General features: G+C 55.5%; 1 protein-coding gene across 6 annotated transcripts in view; it reads right to left on the bottom strand.

Moving 5' to 3' along the window:
• Positions 1–18912, bottom strand: part of CELF6 (CUGBP Elav-like family member 6) — a 242295-nt gene that overhangs the window by 206534 nt on the left and 16849 nt on the right. For 5 of the 6 annotated variants that reach the window (XM_034784320.1, XM_034784324.1, XM_034784322.1 and 2 more), the window contains exon 2: positions 18418–18500. In XM_034784320.1, coding sequence (XP_034640211.1) covers positions 18418–18500 — 83 coding nt within the window. Of the gene's footprint in view, positions 1–7295; positions 7422–18417; positions 18501–18912 lie in introns of those variants that run through there. The other variant, XM_034784325.1, reaches the window with a different exon arrangement.

Here is an 18912-nt window from a genome sequence, read left to right as displayed (position 1 = left end):
CATTATTTCTTCAATATTACCCATGCAACCATCTCACAAAGATCCTCACTCTTGACAAGTTACCAGCCTTGTGTAGATCCCTTCCACGTTCCTCTTTGTGGGTAAGTGCCCTGTAAGACACGTGTGGGGTGCAGTGAGTTTGTCAGGCCTTCGGTGACAGCTGTTTGTGAAGATCAGGGGGCCCTTTGCCAAAGGGTGCTGGTGTCATAGTGAGCTTGGGGTGGCTGACAGTATGGGGCAGGGCAAGAGGAGTGTGGGATGAGGCTGGTGGAGCAGGTAACACTCACTGGGCTGGGGGGAGGTGGTGCCGGGATGGGGCAGGGGCAGGGGCAGGTACCTGTCAGTCTCCAGTGCTTCGGCCACGCCAGCGCTAGCAGCCTCTTCACCTCGGAGTCTCCCCTGCTTGCCTGGGGGCCACTCCTCCTCTTGGGCTCCCCGGCCGCGGCCGCTGCCGCAGCCACCTGGGAGGACATGGGCGGGGGGCGCCGCTGCGGAGGAGACGCAAGGGGCCGGGCTCGGCTAGGGCCCCGCACCTGCCGGCCGAGAGCAGCAGGAACTGGGCGCCGCTTGGGGGGAGCCGGGTGGCCCGAGCCCAGGGCTGCGGCAGCCTCCGCGGCAGCAGGGGCAGGCAGGGAGCGTAGCCCGCCATGTGGCAGGAGAGGCCGCGCTGCTGCTGTTTCCTGGCTCTGCAGCGCGGCACAAAGGACGGCTGTAGGTGCGAAACAACAGCAGCAGCAGAGCGACCTCTCCTGCCCCATGGCGGGCTTCGCTCCCCGCCTGCCCCTGCTGCTGCGGAGGCTGCCGCCGCCCTGGACACGGGCCACCCGGCTCCCCCCGAGCGGCGCCCGGTTCCTGCCGCGCTCGGCCAGCAGGTGCGGGGCCCCAGCTGAGCCCGGCCCCTTGCGTCTCCTCCGCGGCGGCACCCCCCATCCGCATCCTCTCAGGCGGCTGCGGCGGCAGTGGACGGGGAGCCCGAGAGGAGGCCCCCGGGCAAGCAGGGGAGACTCCGAGGTGAAGAGGCTGCTGGCGCAGCCCAAGCGCTGGAGACTGACAGGTACCTGCCCCTAAGCAATAGTGTAAAAAAAATTTGGGGCACCGCTTTTGACGCCCCCAAATCTTGGTGCCCCAGGCGGCCACCTAGTTCACCTAGTGGTTACACCGGCCCTGCTGACCACTCATAGTCATTATTAAAACCTTCATAAGGGTAGAGGTATGACATCTGCTGTCCCATCTAAAGGTCAGCATGGACAATTAAAGCTGAGCTCTTTTGCCCTTTCCTGACCCAACCCTGTTGTTAAGCATGACCGGGGGCTATTAAACAGCTGCTTGGTTTCACCCCAGAGGTATGTATGGGCTTGTCTTTGGCACGCATCAGTCTAGTATCCAAGCACCTCATTTCATTAATGAATTTAGTCTCACAACACCCTGTGAGGTAGAGAACAATAATTCTCCTCTTTGGATGTGGGAAATGAGGCACAGCTTGGGATTTTCACAAGAGTGATCCAATCCAGGGACAGAGCCCAGATCCCCTGAGTTGGGGTTACAAGTACATCCAGTCCTGGGGCAACATTTCTTTATAAATTACCTTGGCCGAAGAGGTTCTTGCTAAACAGAAGTTTTTCAGCCATTAGCCTGCCATTCCCTCCTGCTCTGAAGGTTGGATTCCCACATTATAGCCCAGGCTCCTGGAGATGAGCGCTGCCCCAGACTGCAATGCACGGTAACCCCAGCTACAGGAAACACAGAGCCTCCTACATAGCGACACTGTTTCCAAAGGGGGGGGGGGGGCAATGCCACCCTTCATTGTAGCGTGGGCTTCCAGAGCAGGACGTGCAGAACAGGAGACCTCCAGGGTGGCGGCTCCCAAGAGTTAGAGGATCAGGGTGAGGGAAATGCCTGACCTCGATCAGGGCTGATCCCTACCTTCTCCAAGCCTGGAGGCACCTGGGCTGAGATTTCCAAAGCCATCCAGGAGAACTGGCGGCCCAGTTCCCATTTTGAATAAAAACTGAGCTTCCTCAGCTTTGCTCTTTCTGCTCAGCACCCCAAACTGGTTACCTAGCTGCTTGGCATTTCTTCCTGCCAACACAGTGGGATTTCCAAGGGGCTCTGATGCTGGAGCTAAGGGAGCTCTCATGTCAGCACCACCCAGAGAGATCAGACAGTCAATCCTGGGACTCTGGGCAATGGAACAGCACCAGTGTCTCCAGAGATCACAGCTTCCCAGACATGATCTCAAGGTCTCAATTGGCCCCCTATCCCAGATGAGACTGACCGGTCTCCCTTCCCCTACCCTGCTCCTTTCCCCTCAGGTACGCTCGGCAGCTGGAAATCAGTGGAGGAGAGTGACCCCGTGGCAGTTCCCAGCTAGGATCAGAATGTGTTTGCAGCTTGCGCCCTAGGGGACAGGGAGATGTTTCCTTGGTAATTTATGGACAGTTCTCCCTTTCCGTAACGCAGCCATCTGTCAGTGCACTCTAAAAAGTATCAGTAAAGCTGTCAGGCTCTGCCTCAGAGGCATCCCGAGCCAGACAGAGCGAGCCACGCTGCGCCAGAGACCACCAAACTGCTCACAAAGAGACTCCCCTATCCTGCCCTAGGGGCAGCTATGCGGGGCGGCCATGGGCAGTGCTACAACAGCCCCGTAGCTGGCACTGTCCCCTTCCTCTTTGCCTACAGGACTGTGGGGCTGCATCATCCTTCCTGACCCCCAGCCCTGGTTCCATCCTCCTCCCAAGGGGCAGGCGTGTCTCCGGTTCTGCTCACTCCCATGCTGCACATGCCGTTAGTGCCCCACAGCTTCCCAGAATCCTTTGCTCTCAAGTTTCAAAGGAAGCCATGGCAGCTAAGTGCAAAGGATTCTGGGATGTGCCTGAGGCCTCACCTGACCCAGCAGTGCCTAGGTAGGGTGACCAGACAGCAAGTGTGAAAAATCAGGACAGGGGGTGAGGGGTAATAGCCTATATAAGAAAAAGACCCAAAAATCAGGACTGTCCCTATAAAATCGGGACATCTGGTCACCCTATGCCCAGGGCACCCCCTTGGGAAGGGCGGCGGGTGGGCAAAGGCAGGGGTCAGGGCATGCCTGTTAGTGAGCAATCCCCCAGCCAGCTCCCTTATACATAGCTTCCTAGGCGGCTGCCTCCGTGGTCCTGCCTGAGGCCACCCTTGCCACAGGCTCTGCGGGGTGGCTGCCGGAGCCACAGGAGGGCCCCTTCCCTCTGGGGAACTGTGATACATGAAGTGTGGGGGGAGGAGTAGCTCTCTTTGATGGACACCCAGCCAGACAGTTAGCTGTAAAATCCATAAAATCCCTCTTGGTCCATTCTCTGCATGCTTTTCCTGTAAAGGGTTAACAAGCTCACAGGTAAAAAGAAAAAAAAAGGAGTGGGTGCCTGACCAAAAGAGATTTTACCGCTAACTGGCTGGCTGGGTGTCCATCAAAGAGAGCTACTTCCCCCTCCCTTCATGCATCACAGGAACCCTCCCTCAATCACAGACCTGGCAGATTTCTGGGGCCCCCAGCCCGCTCCATCGCGAGAGGACAGGGCTGTCCGTGGCACACCGCCTGCAAATGCACCTTCCACTCTGGACTGAGCCAAGTGAGCTCCCTCTTCCCAGAGCGCCCGGTCAGGAACGTGTCTCTCACTATTCAGCCTCCTTCACTCAACCCCACCCCGCCCCGGCTCCCAGCATGATCCACTGGTCCCCCTTTCTGCTGATGGCCCTTGTACCCATCACTTACACCATGCCTTTCCCCACAGAACCCAGTGAGAGCTGCAGCATCCCAACTGCACACATGGGGAAAACGAGGCCAGAGAAGGGCCGCGACTGGCCCTGGATGACACAGGCAGCATCAGGAATAGAACCCAAGTCTCCCAGCCTGCAGCAGCCTGCTCTAAGCACTCCCTGGTGCTGCCTCATTAGCTCAAGCAATGACCGCGAGCCGGTGAAATGAGTGGGAGCCCACGTGCCATGGACGCCTGTTCTGCAGCCTGCTGGGGATTGCGGCTGGTCACTGGGGGTATTGGGAGGAGCGCGGCGCTGGAGGCCATTGGCAGAGGCAGCCTTAGCAACCAAAGCACCTACAGCATCTTCCTTAGCAACAGCATGCCTGGCAATGCACTCTGAGGGATGGTGTCACACAGGTTATGGGGCCTGGGTGTGTCTAGAGCCCATAAGAGGGCAGCACTTACACTATGAAATCATGGCACCTGGTGCGTGCTGTTACAGCTCAGGGCAACTGCACCTGTAGCTTCTGGCAGTGGTCCATACCCGCCCTCAGGAGCCCAGCTCCCTGGCTGCTGGGTGCAGATCTGCACCTCACTCCCTTCTGAGCGGGGTATTTCCAGGCTGCACAGTCCCCTGCCTTCACTGTGTATTCCTAGCACAGACAGGCTGCCCAGAGAGACCAGTCTGTTTCTCCTCAGAGACTGCTGGATTGATTGCTACAGCTAAAAGCTACCGCTCTCAGCCAGCCCACTTTAGTCTTCAGGTAGAAAGCATTGGAGAAACACCACAAGAACCTATACGCATGCTGATAAGCTCATTGGGGTCACCTGACCATGGCAGGCCCAGTCCCTCCAACCCTCCCCTCAGGATTGGGGCCTTCTGTGGGCCAGCGGTCCTGTTCCTTCCCTGGGCCAGGAAGAAGGCCCTGAGCCTGTTTAAACTCTAGCTATTCATCCAAAAGACTTTGCTTTGCCTGCTGGTCTCTGGAGAGCCTTGTTTGACCTAACCTATGCAAATCTCCCCCAGGGTGGCCTCCCAGGCTGATGATGGATGTTCACAAGCCTCACGGCTCCCGACTAGAGAAGGTGCATGCAATGCCACATAACACAGACACAACTGCACTGGGCCCCAAAGGTAGGGTTACCATATTTAAAAAATAAAAAAAGAGGACACTCCACGGGGCCCTGGCCCCGCCCCTTTCCCACCCCAGCCCCGCCCTAACTCCGCCCCCTCCCCTGAGCACCCTGCATTCCCCCTCCTCCCTCCCAGCCACGTGAAAAGGGCTGCCTGAGCGCTACCGGCTTCACGGTTTGCCGGGCAGCCCCCAGACCCTGCGCCCCCGGCCGGTGCCTCCCCAGCGCAGTTGGAGCCCGGGAGGGGAAGCGCCCAGCCGGGGGCGCAGGGTCTGGAGGCTGCCCGGCAAACCGTGAAGCCGGTAGCGCTCAGGCTTCAGACAGCCCCCATGCCTCCGGACCCTGCGTCCCCGGCCGGGCACTTCTCCTCCTGGGTTCTGGCGGCTGCTGTGCTCCCTGAACTCCTGGGCTCTGTAAGCGCCGAGCTGCCCGAGCGCTACCAGCTTCGGGCAGCCCCCATGCCTCTGGACTCTGTGCCCCCGGAGCCTGAGAGGTGAAGTGTCTGGCCGGGGGCGCAGGGTCCAGAGGCATGGGGGCTGCCCGAAGCTGGTAGCGCTCAGGCAGCTCGGCGCTTACAGAGCCCAGGAGTCAGGGAGTACAGCAGCCCCCGGTGCCCGCTCTAAGGTAAGCCAGGGAGTATTTTTCCCGGACATGTTCAGCTTTTTGGAAATTCCCCCCGGACGGGGGTTTGATTACCAAAAAGCCGGACCTGTCCGGGAAAAACCGGACGTATGGTAACCCTACCCAAAGGGGTTAACCCGAATTCAGTCCAAGTTAATGTCATTCCCTCTTGTTCACCTGAATGTCCAGGACACTGGCAGCATGTCACAGCTCTCCCAACTGGCCCAAGAACCCCCACCCCAGGAGAAAACACTCCAGCAGCCCCCTCACTCCCACCCCAGTATCCTGCTCCCAAGCAAGCAGCAGGCTGCTAAACCAAACCCAGAGACAACAGAGGCCAGGGGAGCTGGTCAGGCCTGTCTCCCCTCCTCACTCTGCCGGAGCCGGGGATGGCATGGGAACCATTCATTCCTTCCAGCTCCCTCCCCAGCCCAGCTTCCCCCCAAGCTCAGCCAGCAAGGCCAGTCTGCAGGGATCCAACAGCAGCCACACAGGGACACCCCGGATGGGGGAGCTAGTCTGTAAAGAGACACCCCCTACCTACCTGCTGTGGGTGGGACCATAGCTGGCAGAAGGGGGCCAGCCCCCTGGATCAGGAAGGGTGAAAGTCAGAGCTGGAGGGGCGGGGACAGGGGAAGATGCAAGAATCAGGGGTGCAGCCCAGTATGGCTAGGGAATGGCCCTGCATCTAGCCAGCCTTGTGAATTTCAGTGTGTGCAGTTGTGTACATGTGTGCATGTGTGTGTGAGAGAGAGAGAGAGCTGTTGTATACCCCCACTCCAATGCATGGTGCAGGGCTAGATTTCCCCCCCCCCCGACACACCGGTGTAAATCAGGAATAACTACGCTAGAGTCAATAGCATCAGATTCTCATGTTCCAGAGCAGCTACCCAAGGCAAGTGCCCCGAATCCCCCCAGCTGGCTCCGTGGGGGGGCTAGCCCACCTCCCAGCTGGGGAGCCTCTAGGACCCCGTGGGTGAATGCTTGACTTCTGTCCAGCAACCCCTCTTTGCCCTAGCTGACTCTGGGTGCGGTGCCCCCTCCGCAGAGCTGCCGCCCAGCTCATGAAGGAGCATTGCATGCTGGGAGCCGGTCCCCACAGTCCACACCTGTGTGTACACAGGGCCCCTTTGGCTCTATTTGCCCTGCTGATGCTGGAATACCAAGATGCAGCACCCTCCCCTGATTCTTACAACTGCGTTTAATCCCTCTCAGCTCTGAGGCGCTCAGGCCCACTGAGGTCAAGAGCTGGCTCTGTGTAGACTCTGCTGGGTTTTGGATCAGGTCAGGGGGAGGGGATGGATCAGGCCTGCAAGACTCAGCGGGAACGCTGGGGAGGAGAGGAGGAGCAGAGCCCATGGAATAAACTCACCCTGTGAAAGAACCCCACTTTGCACCCTGCCAGCCAGATGCTGAGCAGCGATTGATAGCCAGCGCCAGTCCTCGGGCACCCCTGCTGAAGGGCCAGTCCACCAGGGCACACACACAAAAGGGAAACGTAATATAGGAGAGGGATCTAATCAGAGACCAGGAGCTCTGGTCCGGAGGCAGTTTCCGGGCACCAATCCACAGTATATTTCCTCAATAAGTCGGGGCCTGCCAAAGGGAGGACCACTGCAGGGTTTAGATCCCCTGGTTTGCTTATCAAAAAGAGGGCATGAAATCTAATCTGCACAGACGTGTAAAGAACGAACGCGCAGCCCTGCTAGTCCCCAGCTTCCCAGCCAATCTCCAGTTGCCGGCATCTGCAGACATCTCCAGAGAGCTGCACGCGCTGAGCTCACCCCAGAAAGAATCTTTAATCCCTACCTTTATTCCTGCATTGCTAAGTGCATCCCTGGTGCACGGTGCTGCTACACCCAGACCAGTGGCTATGACAGCGGACCTCCAGGCTGCTCTGCCATCATCCTCACTTCGCACATGCTCATTCCAGACACCCACACTTAAAGGGAATATGCACAATACTGCAAACCCACCCAGGCACGGAGTTTGCCAGGGCTCAGCTGCCCCTGTTAAAAACCACAATCAAAACTGTGGAGTACAAGCAGCCATTTTGACAGAGGCTGGAAGAGGCTCATTTAAAGTGGAACTGCAGGGTGGATTCAGGCCAGCTTTCTGAGATCAGGGTGTGGGGTACTCAGCAGAGAAAGGCTGGAAAACCTGCCTTACAGTGAGAGACTCAAGAAGCTCTGACTAATTCACTTAACCTACAGAAGGTTAAGGGATGACTTGATCAGAGTCTGTAAGTATCTATATCAGGAACAAAAATTTGACAATGGGCTCTTCAATCTAGCAGACAAAGGCATAACAAGATTCAAGTTGAAGCTAGACAAATTCAGATTGAAAGTTAGGCGTGAATGTTTAACTGGGAGGATAATTAACCACTGGGATAACTGACCAAGGCTTGGATGGATTCTCCATCATGGGCAATTTTCAAATCAAAATGTGGATGTTTTTCTAAAAGATCATCTCTAGTTCAAGCAGGGGTTAATTCAGTGAAGTACTCTGGCCCGCGCTGTGCAGGAGGTCAGACCAGATGATCACAATGGTCCCTGCTGACCCTGGAACCTGTAAGAGCAGGTTTGCTAACCAGCTTCCCTTGTTCCCAGCATGTGAAATCCTCTTGATGCTGCCTGACATAGGGAAATCATCCTGGAGCAAGCCAACACAAGTCCCGGGGGCCCCCTAGCTAACCCGCAAAGGATGGCAAGGGGGCTCTCTCTTCCCCACCTTTAAAACAAAAGGGAGAGGAATTTTTCTGTTCAATCTTTGACTCAAAGCAGCAGCGCCATTTTCACCGAGCTCTCCGAAAGCTAGAACATTTCAGCCTGAAATGTAACCAGTTGAGAAAGGTCTGTGCACCTGGCTAATGTATGCGCCTCGATCCCTGTTACAGCAGCTGAGCTCAGACACCCTTCCCAGGTGACTGTGGGCACTCCGGCCCATGCCACACAAATCAAACTTGGGATGCTGCCTGCCTTCCATTACTGACAAATACCTGCTCCCTCTGGCTAATGGGAGCTGGAAGAAGGATTGAGGCACTGCCCAGATCTCAGGTGACCAGGGTTCAATTCCTTGCTCTGCTACAGGCTCCCCTGAGCAAGTGACTTAGCTTCTCTGTGCCTCAGTTTTCCCCTCTGGAAGCTGGGAACAATGATACTTCCTGCCCTGTCTGTATGTTTAGATTGTAAGCTCTTTGGGGCAGCCGCTGTGTCACAGGATATGCTGCCCTGTAGCACCCAATGCTGGCTGATTATGGGGCTGCAGGCACACCCTGCCTCAGTTTCCCCTCCGCAGGATTTTTTGTCTCTCCCAGGGATTCACAGGGTGCAGCCCCTTCAGAGTTCGATCCCCTTCCACAGAAATGAGGTTTTTCCACCCTGCTTAGGCTGCCTACAGCCTGCCCTCTGGGGTCCGTTCCCAGCCCCTCTAGGTTACCTTTGAATCTCCTCCCTGGGGTAGGGCACTGACTCCTAGACTGCTTCCCCAGAGTCCTTCCTGGGCCTTCAACAGGAACCCAAGCTGCTTCCTGTGTGTCCTTCTCTAAGCTGGGTTTTCTGCCCTTCACTGAGGCCCAGGTGTTTCAGGCTGTCACCCACCTCCACCAGTCCTGTCCCTGAGACTGGGAGGCAGCTAATTATGGAACAAGCGGGGCTGACTGAACAGGGCTAGCCAGCTCCAGGCCACGCTGTTACATACTGTCTGTGTGTCTGTCCAGCGCTCAGCCCTGATCTGAGCTGGCACCTCTGTGGGTACGTCTACACTACAAACAACACCATTCCCGGAGCAGTGAGTTACAGACGGGTCTTCAGGCTCAGGCTCGCTGGGCTCACATTATGGCACTAAGATGCGCTGTGCAGATGTTCCCAGTTGGGCTCAGAGACCAACCCCCTGGCCAGGTGTCAGAGCCTGAGTGGGAATTTTTAGCACCAGATCATCAGCCCACCTCTATAGGCCGGGCTTGGAAAGTTGCTGCCGCCGGTGCTTTTTGCGGTAGAGATGTACCCTGTGTGCCAGAGGAATAGCATTGGAGCCTTTCACCGCAGGAACCCAGCTCTGCAGCTCAGCTGCGGAGCGGCTCAGAATCGCCCCCTCTGACAGCTCTTGGGGGCCCCTCATGGCCGATGAATTGGTGGCTCTCAGCCTGTGCTCCCTGTGGTAGCCCCAGCTGAGAAGCCAAGGACGGAACAGCTTATGGGAGGCCAAACTTCCCTCCCAGCCTCACAGACAGTCCCTCCAGGTCAGGCATGAGGCAGTGTCCGCTGCTTCTAGCCATGTAGTACCTGCTCCAGGGCTGACAACCAAGCAGCACTCTAATCTCCCATCCTCCTGCGCTTCCTTGTCTCCCAGCTCAGCAGTGTCTGGCGCCCCCACCCTACAGCATGTGTTCCAGCCAGCTTGGCTGCCATATCCTCCGCTCCATCCCTGGCATTGCAGCAAGGCTACGGCCTGGGGCTGGATATTGTCACGAGCCCTTACAGTGGGCATGGAGCACTGACTGCATCAAGCGCCAGCACCCTGCTCACTGCTAGCCCTGCCTTCCCCTCAGGGCATTTCATCTTAGCGTCCGGTCTGAGCCCCCTAAAGTCGCTGCAGCAGTGACACGGGCCTCACGCTCCTGATGTGTGCCCCTTACGCTAATGATCCCCCAGGTGCTTCCCTCGCCTAGCAGCATCAAGCAAACACCTGCCCACACAGACTTAAAGAACAAGCGCCCACCGGGCCTGGCTGTCTGATGCTTGCAATTTCCTTCCCACATGGCATGTGGGGCCTGCGTGTTTCCAAGGCAACAGCGGCAGTGCACACTCGTGCTGGGCATGAGGAACGTCTGTAATTAGGTCCCTGGCCCCAGCTGTCAATCCCCGTTTAACAGCCTCCCATTTAACTCCTGGCTGCAGTAATTAGGGTTTACTAAACAGAATGTCAGGCAATTAGAACAGCAGGTCAATAGCTCTCCATGCAGCCTCTCTTCAAGCAGGATGTAGGGCTCAGCTGGCAAGACCCACGCAGATTAGGAGCTGGGGGGAGCGAAGCTCTCACCTGCCGCGTGGGAGAGACCTCGCTGGAGTCCGCAGAGCTGAGTGTTTGCAGCTCTGCCCCCTTGGGCTGGGCTCTTAGCCCACTTCCCAAGCTAAGACACAGCAGGTTGGGTTGACACTTGGGCCAGAGACTTCATGGCTCACCCGGACGCTGGGAGTGCTGACGGCAATCCAATAAGTGGCCCTGGCCTCATGGACCTGGTGCTAGGGGGAGCTGTGCTGCTGGGGAGATTATGGCACTCTTTTGCAAGGATGGGGTGAAGCCCCTGGTATCCCCTGGCCACGGCCCATACATGGCCTCCCTAGCAAAATTTCTCCTGGGCTTCCAGCTAGTGGCAGGCTTCCTCACCCAAGCTGATGTGCAGCGTTGCTAGGTGCATTTAAACAGATGGTGAGTTCCTCCCCAGCAAGACCACATTAAGGACCTAGCCAGAGATGGCCCCAGGAGGCACTCAACCGGCCAGGAGGCCCCCACCCTATGGGATTTGCCATGGTGATGATGAGTTCCACCTCAGAGATGGTTGCATTTCCATGGTAGGAGAACTGATGTACGGCATGTGCAGCACGAGGTGGGAAAGCTGCTTGAGACATGCAAGATGTTATTAGTTCTCCTTTTCTTCCGGCCCTTGTTGGCCGCTCCCCCGCCTCCTCAGGGCGGGGTTAATGACCCCTCCCTATTGGGGAAAGTGGAAGGGGAAGGGAAACAAAGAAGCAAAAGATTTTTCATTTTTGCTTTATTTATTTTCCCAACACAGAAAATTAAAATGGACTCTGGGGAGCTGGGGGATGAATCTAGTACTGCACTACCAAGAGGGCAAAATCTCTAGGGCAGAGAGGTGGATTCCTACCCTAGGATTAATGCAGGAGAGTTTAGGTTGGCCAGCTAGCTGCCATTGAAGAGCCTGAAGGGATGGCATAAAGTCTTGCCTATTCACCTGGCCCCCAGTGGCCGGATACAGCAGAGAAGAGTGGAGGGGGGTGGGGGGAGCAAGGAATAGCTGGGCCTCCCTGAATATCCATTAGGGAAGTCAAAGGTCACTCAAGAGGGTTTGCATTGCCCTAATTCTCACCCCACTATCCTGTCAGTTCCATCGCCCTCCTGGGCTCACTGATCCTCCAGCATGGCCCAGTTTGGCACCTGGTTCAGAATCTGGCCCCTGGGAATTGAAATCTAGAAGTCCCATCAGGGACTGGGGGAGGGAGAAGGGACAGAGAGGTGGGGGAGGGGAGCTCCAAGCTGCTCTGCCACTCTCCACAGACACTTGCCCCACCTGGCTGAGGATCAAGGTGGTGCCATCCAGCAGGCACCCCTGAGCGCAGCAGTGGTGTGATTAGCACTGCCCCTAGAGGGCACTCAGAGCCCTTCCAGAGGGCAGCAGCTCAGACCTACTCCCAGTCCCTGGTTCCTAGCCCCGATCCCCTTCACCTCCCCAGTCCCATCCCAGACCCTCAGCACTCTTGTCTCTTACCACTTCCCCTGCCCCTTCCTTCCCCCACTGAGAGGAGAGGGTATGAGGAACCAAACCAAGGCCCAGAGCAATTAACACCTTCCCCAGGAGGTTCCCAAAGCGCAACTGGCCAGCCTCACTGCAGAGTTCCCCACATCTTCCACAGCCCATCAAGGGCTGCTTCCTGCATCCAAACCATCACAGAGCCGGGCCTTCATGGATCCATCTGCATGGCTGATGCTCTACTGTCCTCCCCGCTCTACCCAGCTGCCTTCAGCCCTGGCTCAAAATGCCCGCCTCTGATGTAAGCCAAGCACGCCCCATGCCAGGAAAGACTCAGGGCTTGGCCAAAGAAGTAGAATTACAGAGACAGTTTAACTGTCCCAGAGAAAGTGACTCCCGAGTCCTTCACCACTCTTCTTCCAGCTGCAGAGCAGAAAGACAGACAGCGAGCTGCAGAGCAAGCCACAGGTGAAACAAGGAGGATCTAACAAAATCCAGAACAATTAAATTAGTCAGCGTCCGTCACTGCAGCTTTCCCTCCTGCACTCGGTTCAGTTCTCTGCCTGGACTGGCCCGCTCACTCTCAATTCAATGGCTGGGATCCTGCCCCTTAACTCGCTCCCAGGGGTTCCCCTGCCCCAGGTGGGGTCTTAGAGCAGCCAGTGGAGAGGAGAAGCAATTGTGCAGGCTCATTTCACTAGCTCATTTCACCAGGTCTGCAATGACCTCCCAAACTGCTGATCCCAAGAGCAGGCTCTTGGCTAACATACACATTGGAATGAGCACCTGGTAGGTTCCAGCTCAGAGCCTGCAGTACTGGACAAACCATCCAGTCTACTCACCTGCCTCTGCTCACTGCTTCCAAGGAAGTCTTATGACCTCTACGCTTCACCTATCAAGCGCCATGCCTTGAGGAAACCCCTGCCTGTCCCTGGCTGGAGAGCAGCTGTTGCCCTGAAGTCTCCTGCTCGTTTCCTCATCAAGGCCCCAATTCAGTGAAATGCTGATGCATGTGCTTAGCTATAAGTGTGAGCTTACATCCCATCAAATCAATGGGATTTAAGTCTGCGGTTAAGAGCTTTGCTCAATGGGGAAGGACTCAAGCATGTGCATAAAGTTAAGGGACTGGGGCCTCGGGGTTTGATTCTGTGAGGTGCTCAGCACTCTGATCGCCACTGGAGTCAAAGGGGCTGAGGATGCTCAGAAGCCCCCAGAAGCTGCTGAGGACTTGATTCTTGCATTGCAGTCAGGGGGAGTTTTGTCACTGACAATAGCGGAATGGCTCATGCTCTTAGTACACTGCTGGGCCTGTGAAACTATGATCAGTCCCTAATCAGGGAACTGAGCCAGAATCCACTTTTGGCAGGTGGCCAATGAGAGCCCAGCTCTGGCTTGCTTGGTGACAGACCCAGGTGCTGTGGCTGGATCATTTAGAACAGATCCTTTCCTCAACTCATGCGGTCGGGGTTTGTGTTCCTGGAGCCGCCCTGGCTTTCCTGCAATCGAGGCATTATTTGAAATAATTCCTATCCACAAGCACTCTTTGGTTTGTTCCTTGTCAGCATGTGAAACTCCAGCTGTTCCGATTGGAGGTTCAGGAGACTCGGTGTTTCTCTTCTCTGATAGGAGGAGGGGAGGTCCCGGAATCTGGTTTCTGCTACAAACCTTCTGGGTGACAAGCCCAGACAGAGTTCTCCTAAATTTGTTAACAACTGGGTACTCCTGTGAACACAGGACCTGCCTGACTGGACTGGACCCAAGGCCCAACTAGCCCATATCCTGTCTCTGACCGTAACCAGCACCAGCAGCTCAGAGGAAGGTGCAAAAAACCCCACAGCAGGCAGATGTGGATAATCTCACCCCACCTCAACCCCCGAGGTCTCACTATGAACTCTAATAGTTTGGTTAAGCCCTGACGCATGAGGTATAATCTCCTTTCCAAAATTATTGTTGTCACTAATTATGATAACTCTGGGGTACAGCCTCACCGACTTAGAGCGCCCCCTTGCAGCAAGACCCAGCGTTACAGGGCTCTGCTTCAGTATCCCCACAGTTCACCTGCACATCTCTCAATGTGATATATGCCATCATGTGCCAGCAATGCCCCTCTGCCATGTACATTGGCCAAACCGGACAGTCTCTACGCAAAAGAATTAATGGACACAAATCTGACATCAGGAATCATAATACTCAAAAACCAGTGGGAGAACACTTTAACCTGTCTGGTCATTCAATGACAGACCTGCGGGTGGCTATATTACAACAGAAAAACTTCAAAAACAGACTCCAACAAGAGACTGCTGAGCTGGAATTGATATGCAAACTAGACACAATCAACTCAGGATTGAATAAGGACTGGGAATGGCTGAGCCATTACAAACATTGACTTTATCTCCCCTTGTAAGTATTCTCACACTTCTTATCAAACTGTCTGTACTGGGCTATCTTGATTATCACTTCAAAAGTTTTTTTTCTCTTGCTTAATTGGCCTCTCAGAGTTGGTAAGACAACTCCCACCTGTTTATGCTCTCTGTATGTGTGTATATATATCTCCTCAATATTTATTCCACTCTATATGCATCCGAAGAAGTGGGCTGTAGTCCACGAAAGCTTATGCTCTAATAAATTTGTTAGTCTCTAAGGTGCCACAAGTACTCCTGTTCTTTTTGCGGATACAGACTAACACGGCTGCTACTCTGAAAACAGTTATCTTTGCCCTCCTCCCGCCATAGAGGTGACTTGCTGCAGTGACCTGGCCCTCCAGTTAAGTCACTACCAAAAATCCCATTCATGGACATTTCTCCCACCGAGCTCTAGCCACAAGCGAACTGCTCCTATCCTTATTATTTAATATCGATATTCCCAGAGTGCCCAGAGGTGAAAGTAAGTCGGTACGCCCCAGTACGGCGTACCGGCAAGAGCCGGTTTGCCATACCAGGACGGCCCAGCTTCCCAAGGGGGCAATTTTCCCTGGGGCAGGGCTGCGGGGTTCTGGGGGCTATTTAAAAAGTCCGGGGCTCCTGCTGCTTCTACCACCCCGGCCCTTTAAACAGCCTCTGGAGCCCCACCGCCACTACTCCAGGGCTCCGGCAGCTATTTAAAGGGCCAGAGCAGTAGAAGCAGGGGAGCCTCGGACTTTTTAAATAGCCCCAGAGCCCTGCAGCCCTGCCCCAGGGAAAATTGCCCCCTTGGGAAGCTGGGCCGTCCCGGTACGGCAAACCGGCTCTTGCCGGTTAAATAGCTCCTAGAGCCTCAGACTGCTGCTGCTACCCCGGTGGGGGGGGAGGGGGCACTTACCTTACAGGGTGAGCTGGGGCTGGCTCTGACTCCCTCAGCCCCGCCCCTTCCACCCTAGGCTCCGCCCCTTCCGGGGGCCAGAGCTGGCCCCAACTTACAGGTAAGTCACTGGACTTACTTTCACCCCTGCCAGAGCCCCTGTTATACTAGGCAATTTATAGCCAGAGAGGCAGACTCGTCCCCCCCTCCCCCCCCAGCCCCGCAAAGAGCTCACAGTGGAAAATACCTTGAGGGCAGTCATTTTAACCATGTACTTACCAGCATGCAAGAATCTCCCAGCACTTTGCAAACAGTCACTAATGAAACCTCACCACTCTCTCATCAGGGAGCCCCTCCCCCTGTTTTACAGATGGGAAACTGAGGCACAGATCGATTGTGTGACTTGCACAAGGCCAGAGAGCGAATGAATGTTTATAGTGTTGCACTCCAGGCAGTCTACTGAGCGAAGATGGAAAGGATAGAATGGATGAACAATACCCTTAGTGATTTTGGATGCAGGCGACAGGGAGAGGAGTATGTGATGAGCACAAACATTTAACACCACCATGGAAGAAAGAAGCTACCTCTGGTGACACAGCCATGTATTACATGTCACCATGGCAGGGGTCACTGGGTGGTGAACTGACAAGGTTTTTCTAAGCATGCAAGCAGTCTTGGAAGAAATGCTGCATCGCTGTTAGTTTTGTGATGTACGTTCTATTTTGGGGAGCTGTGGCAAATGGCACAGGAGTTTGCACTGTGCCTTGAGCTCTTTAACCAGAGTTATTCTTGCGGCAGAGCTGTCCCTTGGGCACCGGGCATTGGAGTTTGGGCCATGATTGCAGAGAGGGGACTGCCTGCATGCTGCATGGGACCACCTCTCTTCCAGGACGGCTGTGTGAAGTGTAAACAAACAAGCTGTACTAGGAATACAGCCAGACTCCGCCCCATCATTTCTCCTCTGATGAAAAGCCGACCTGCAAGACCCCAACATTTGTTACTGCTGGGCAGAGGGCAACAACATACAGAAGCTACATTCACCATGAGAACTGTGACACAACAGCTGCTCTGAACTCACTCAACAACTGAACTATGAAGCCTCTGTTCCAAAAGCATCCCTTCTCTACCACCACCACGTGAACTACAGATGAATCTCTTAGCAGTAGTGAGGCTATGACACACAGTTGAGCAGCGCTGATTGCAGCCAGTAGATTGCAGTGTTGCACAGGCACACTAGAGAGAACATATGAACTTTGAGCTGTTCATTATAGGCTTGTCTTCTCTACAGTCTGTAATCATGTTTAACACACGTTAACGAGGCACAAGACTGGTGGGGCAGAGGGGTAAGGAGACCCAGCTGCTATTCCCAGCTCTTCCATTGACTTCCTACGGGAGCAACTCACAAACCTGCTGTGTGCCTCAGTTTCCCCATCTGTACAATGAGGACAAGGACTAACTCATTGTGGGACGGGGGTGGGAGCAAAGCTTAATTCATTCATGTCTGTAGAGCTCTGTGAGTCCTGAGAGAGAAGGCAGCATAGGGGAGCGAGCTGCTATTATTCCTGCCCCCTGTGTCATCTCATGAATCCCTGTACCCCTCTTAGCTGCACTCAGAATGAACCCTCTTAACCCCAACCAAAGCCTGACAAGGTGGAGCGAGATCCTTGTGACAGCTCCCATCTCTGCCTGGGCTGGACTCTTTGCATGTAGCAAGGGAGCAGGTTCATAAGGAGAGCACCCCTATGTTCAGATGTCGCCTGCGCTGAACGCACCAGCACTGCCTTGGGCTGGAGAGCTCAGGAGAACAGCTCTGTCCTCCCTGCATGGTGGCCTGGTCACAGGTACAGGTTGATGAAGATGCTACGGCCTTAGCTAACAGAGCTGGCTGCTTTCTCGTGAGGTCTCAGGTTTGATGCCCACCGCTGACAACCCAACCGGGAGCGCAGGGGCTACACACACAGCTTCTCTGCTCTCTACTGCAGCTGAGGATCACGCCAGCTCGGTCTTCCCAGCATCACATCCCAAGGGCCTTGGGAATAGGCTAAGCCGAGTGGAACTGGACCTCCTGTTCCCACCAAACCTGCCCCACTGGGTCCCAGCCAAATCACCTGATCACCGTATCTTATCCCCTTCTCTCCCCGCAAGTGAGTGAAGGCCCCCAGGGCCAGGCTGAGTGGAGAATGTGACCACAGGGAGGTGAGAGCTGCCCCAAGGAACATGCTGCCCAGTGTTATTTTGCTTTGGTAGTTCATATTCACACCTGGATTTCCAGGCATCTTTGTGCCTCTGGGAGAGATTCACTGCTGGACAGGGGGCCAAGGCATCAGCCAGATGTGAGCAGAGCTTTGGCCTCGTGCTGGCCCCGTGCCCAGGGGCTGAATCTCCCATCCTCTGTAAATAAAGAGGATCCCATCCAGAAGCAGCCACTGGACTCCTACAAGCTGAAATCCAGGTTTTCTTGCATCCCGGATTGGGCCAGGGCAGGGTGAACCTCCCCAGCACACACATGGGAAGGAAAATTACATAACAGCCCCAGCGCTTCTCAGGTGCATTGGAGGCTGAAACTACCAGGGAAGGAGCTAAAGTACAATTTACAATAGCAAATGGCCAAAGGCCCGGATCCAGCTTGCTCCCAGATCTGTTCTCTCCTCACAAGCAGATTCAGCTCAGGGAGGCGGAGGAGACGCACCAAACCTGGATGCAACCCCACATGCCTGGGGATCTGGATTCTGCCCTCCCCCTGTGACATCGGCCCTGGGGCTAGCAGCCTGGCTGCCATTGGGATGCTGCTCAGTAACCGGTATGTTAGAGAAGGAGAGATGCCTCCAAACAGAGAGAAAACCCAGGGGGTTTACGCCAGGCCTCGGTGAATGAAGGAAATTAACCAAAAAATAACTCCAGTGATGCCTCAGCCAGCGGAGAATTCATAGCCCTGAAACAGCTGCGGATACACTGGGCCAGCTCCCCAGCTGGAGTAAACAGGATTTCACAGGGCACAACACTGAGGATTTGGCTTGAACTCTGTCTACTCTGACAAACGATCCAGATCCCATATGCAGAGTAGTGAACCAAGGTTTGCCCCAATGCCACCCACCCATGTCGGGCTGCAGACTCTGCCCCACCAGCCATTCCCGATTCCCTGAAGAACGAGCTGGTGTCACTTACCCCAGGTAACGTCTTCTGCTCATGCAGCGCACTCTGGGCTTTCAGAGCAGAGTCCCGGGCACAGTATGTGAGGAAGGCACAGCCTGAGGAGGGGAGAGAAGGAAGTTATTGCACAGATGATGAGCCAGAGCTCCTGCCCAGACGGCAAACCCAGCACAGAGTCGACATGGCACCTCTCCCCAGCTGCAGCGAAGGGCACATGGCAGCACGGAGAGGGGCGACTAATGTACGCAGGCAGGTGTTCCATTCATCCAACCATAGCTAGTCCTAGGGAAACCCCGGCCAGGCAGACTGCAGATTCCCACTGCTCTGCAATGACCCTGAACAATGGCCTCTCCTGAGCACATCCGCCCCGGTGCATCTCCTGAGCCCCTTTCGTGCCCCGAAGAGCTAGCACTGCCCTCTTCTGGCTCGGTCCTCATCACCCCAGTTAACCAGCAGAGTCCCGCTCTGCGCTCAGCTCCCCCTCTGCACCGTCCACTGACGCTGCCCGGG

The sequence above is a fragment of the Trachemys scripta genome, chromosome 10, assembly GCF_013100865.1.
Source record: "Trachemys scripta elegans isolate TJP31775 chromosome 10, CAS_Tse_1.0, whole genome shotgun sequence".
In the NCBI taxonomy this organism is placed as follows: domain Eukaryota; kingdom Metazoa; phylum Chordata; order Testudines; family Emydidae; genus Trachemys; species Trachemys scripta.
The sequence above is the reverse complement of the archived record's forward strand: the minus strand, read 5'-3'. Positions and strand labels throughout refer to the sequence as shown.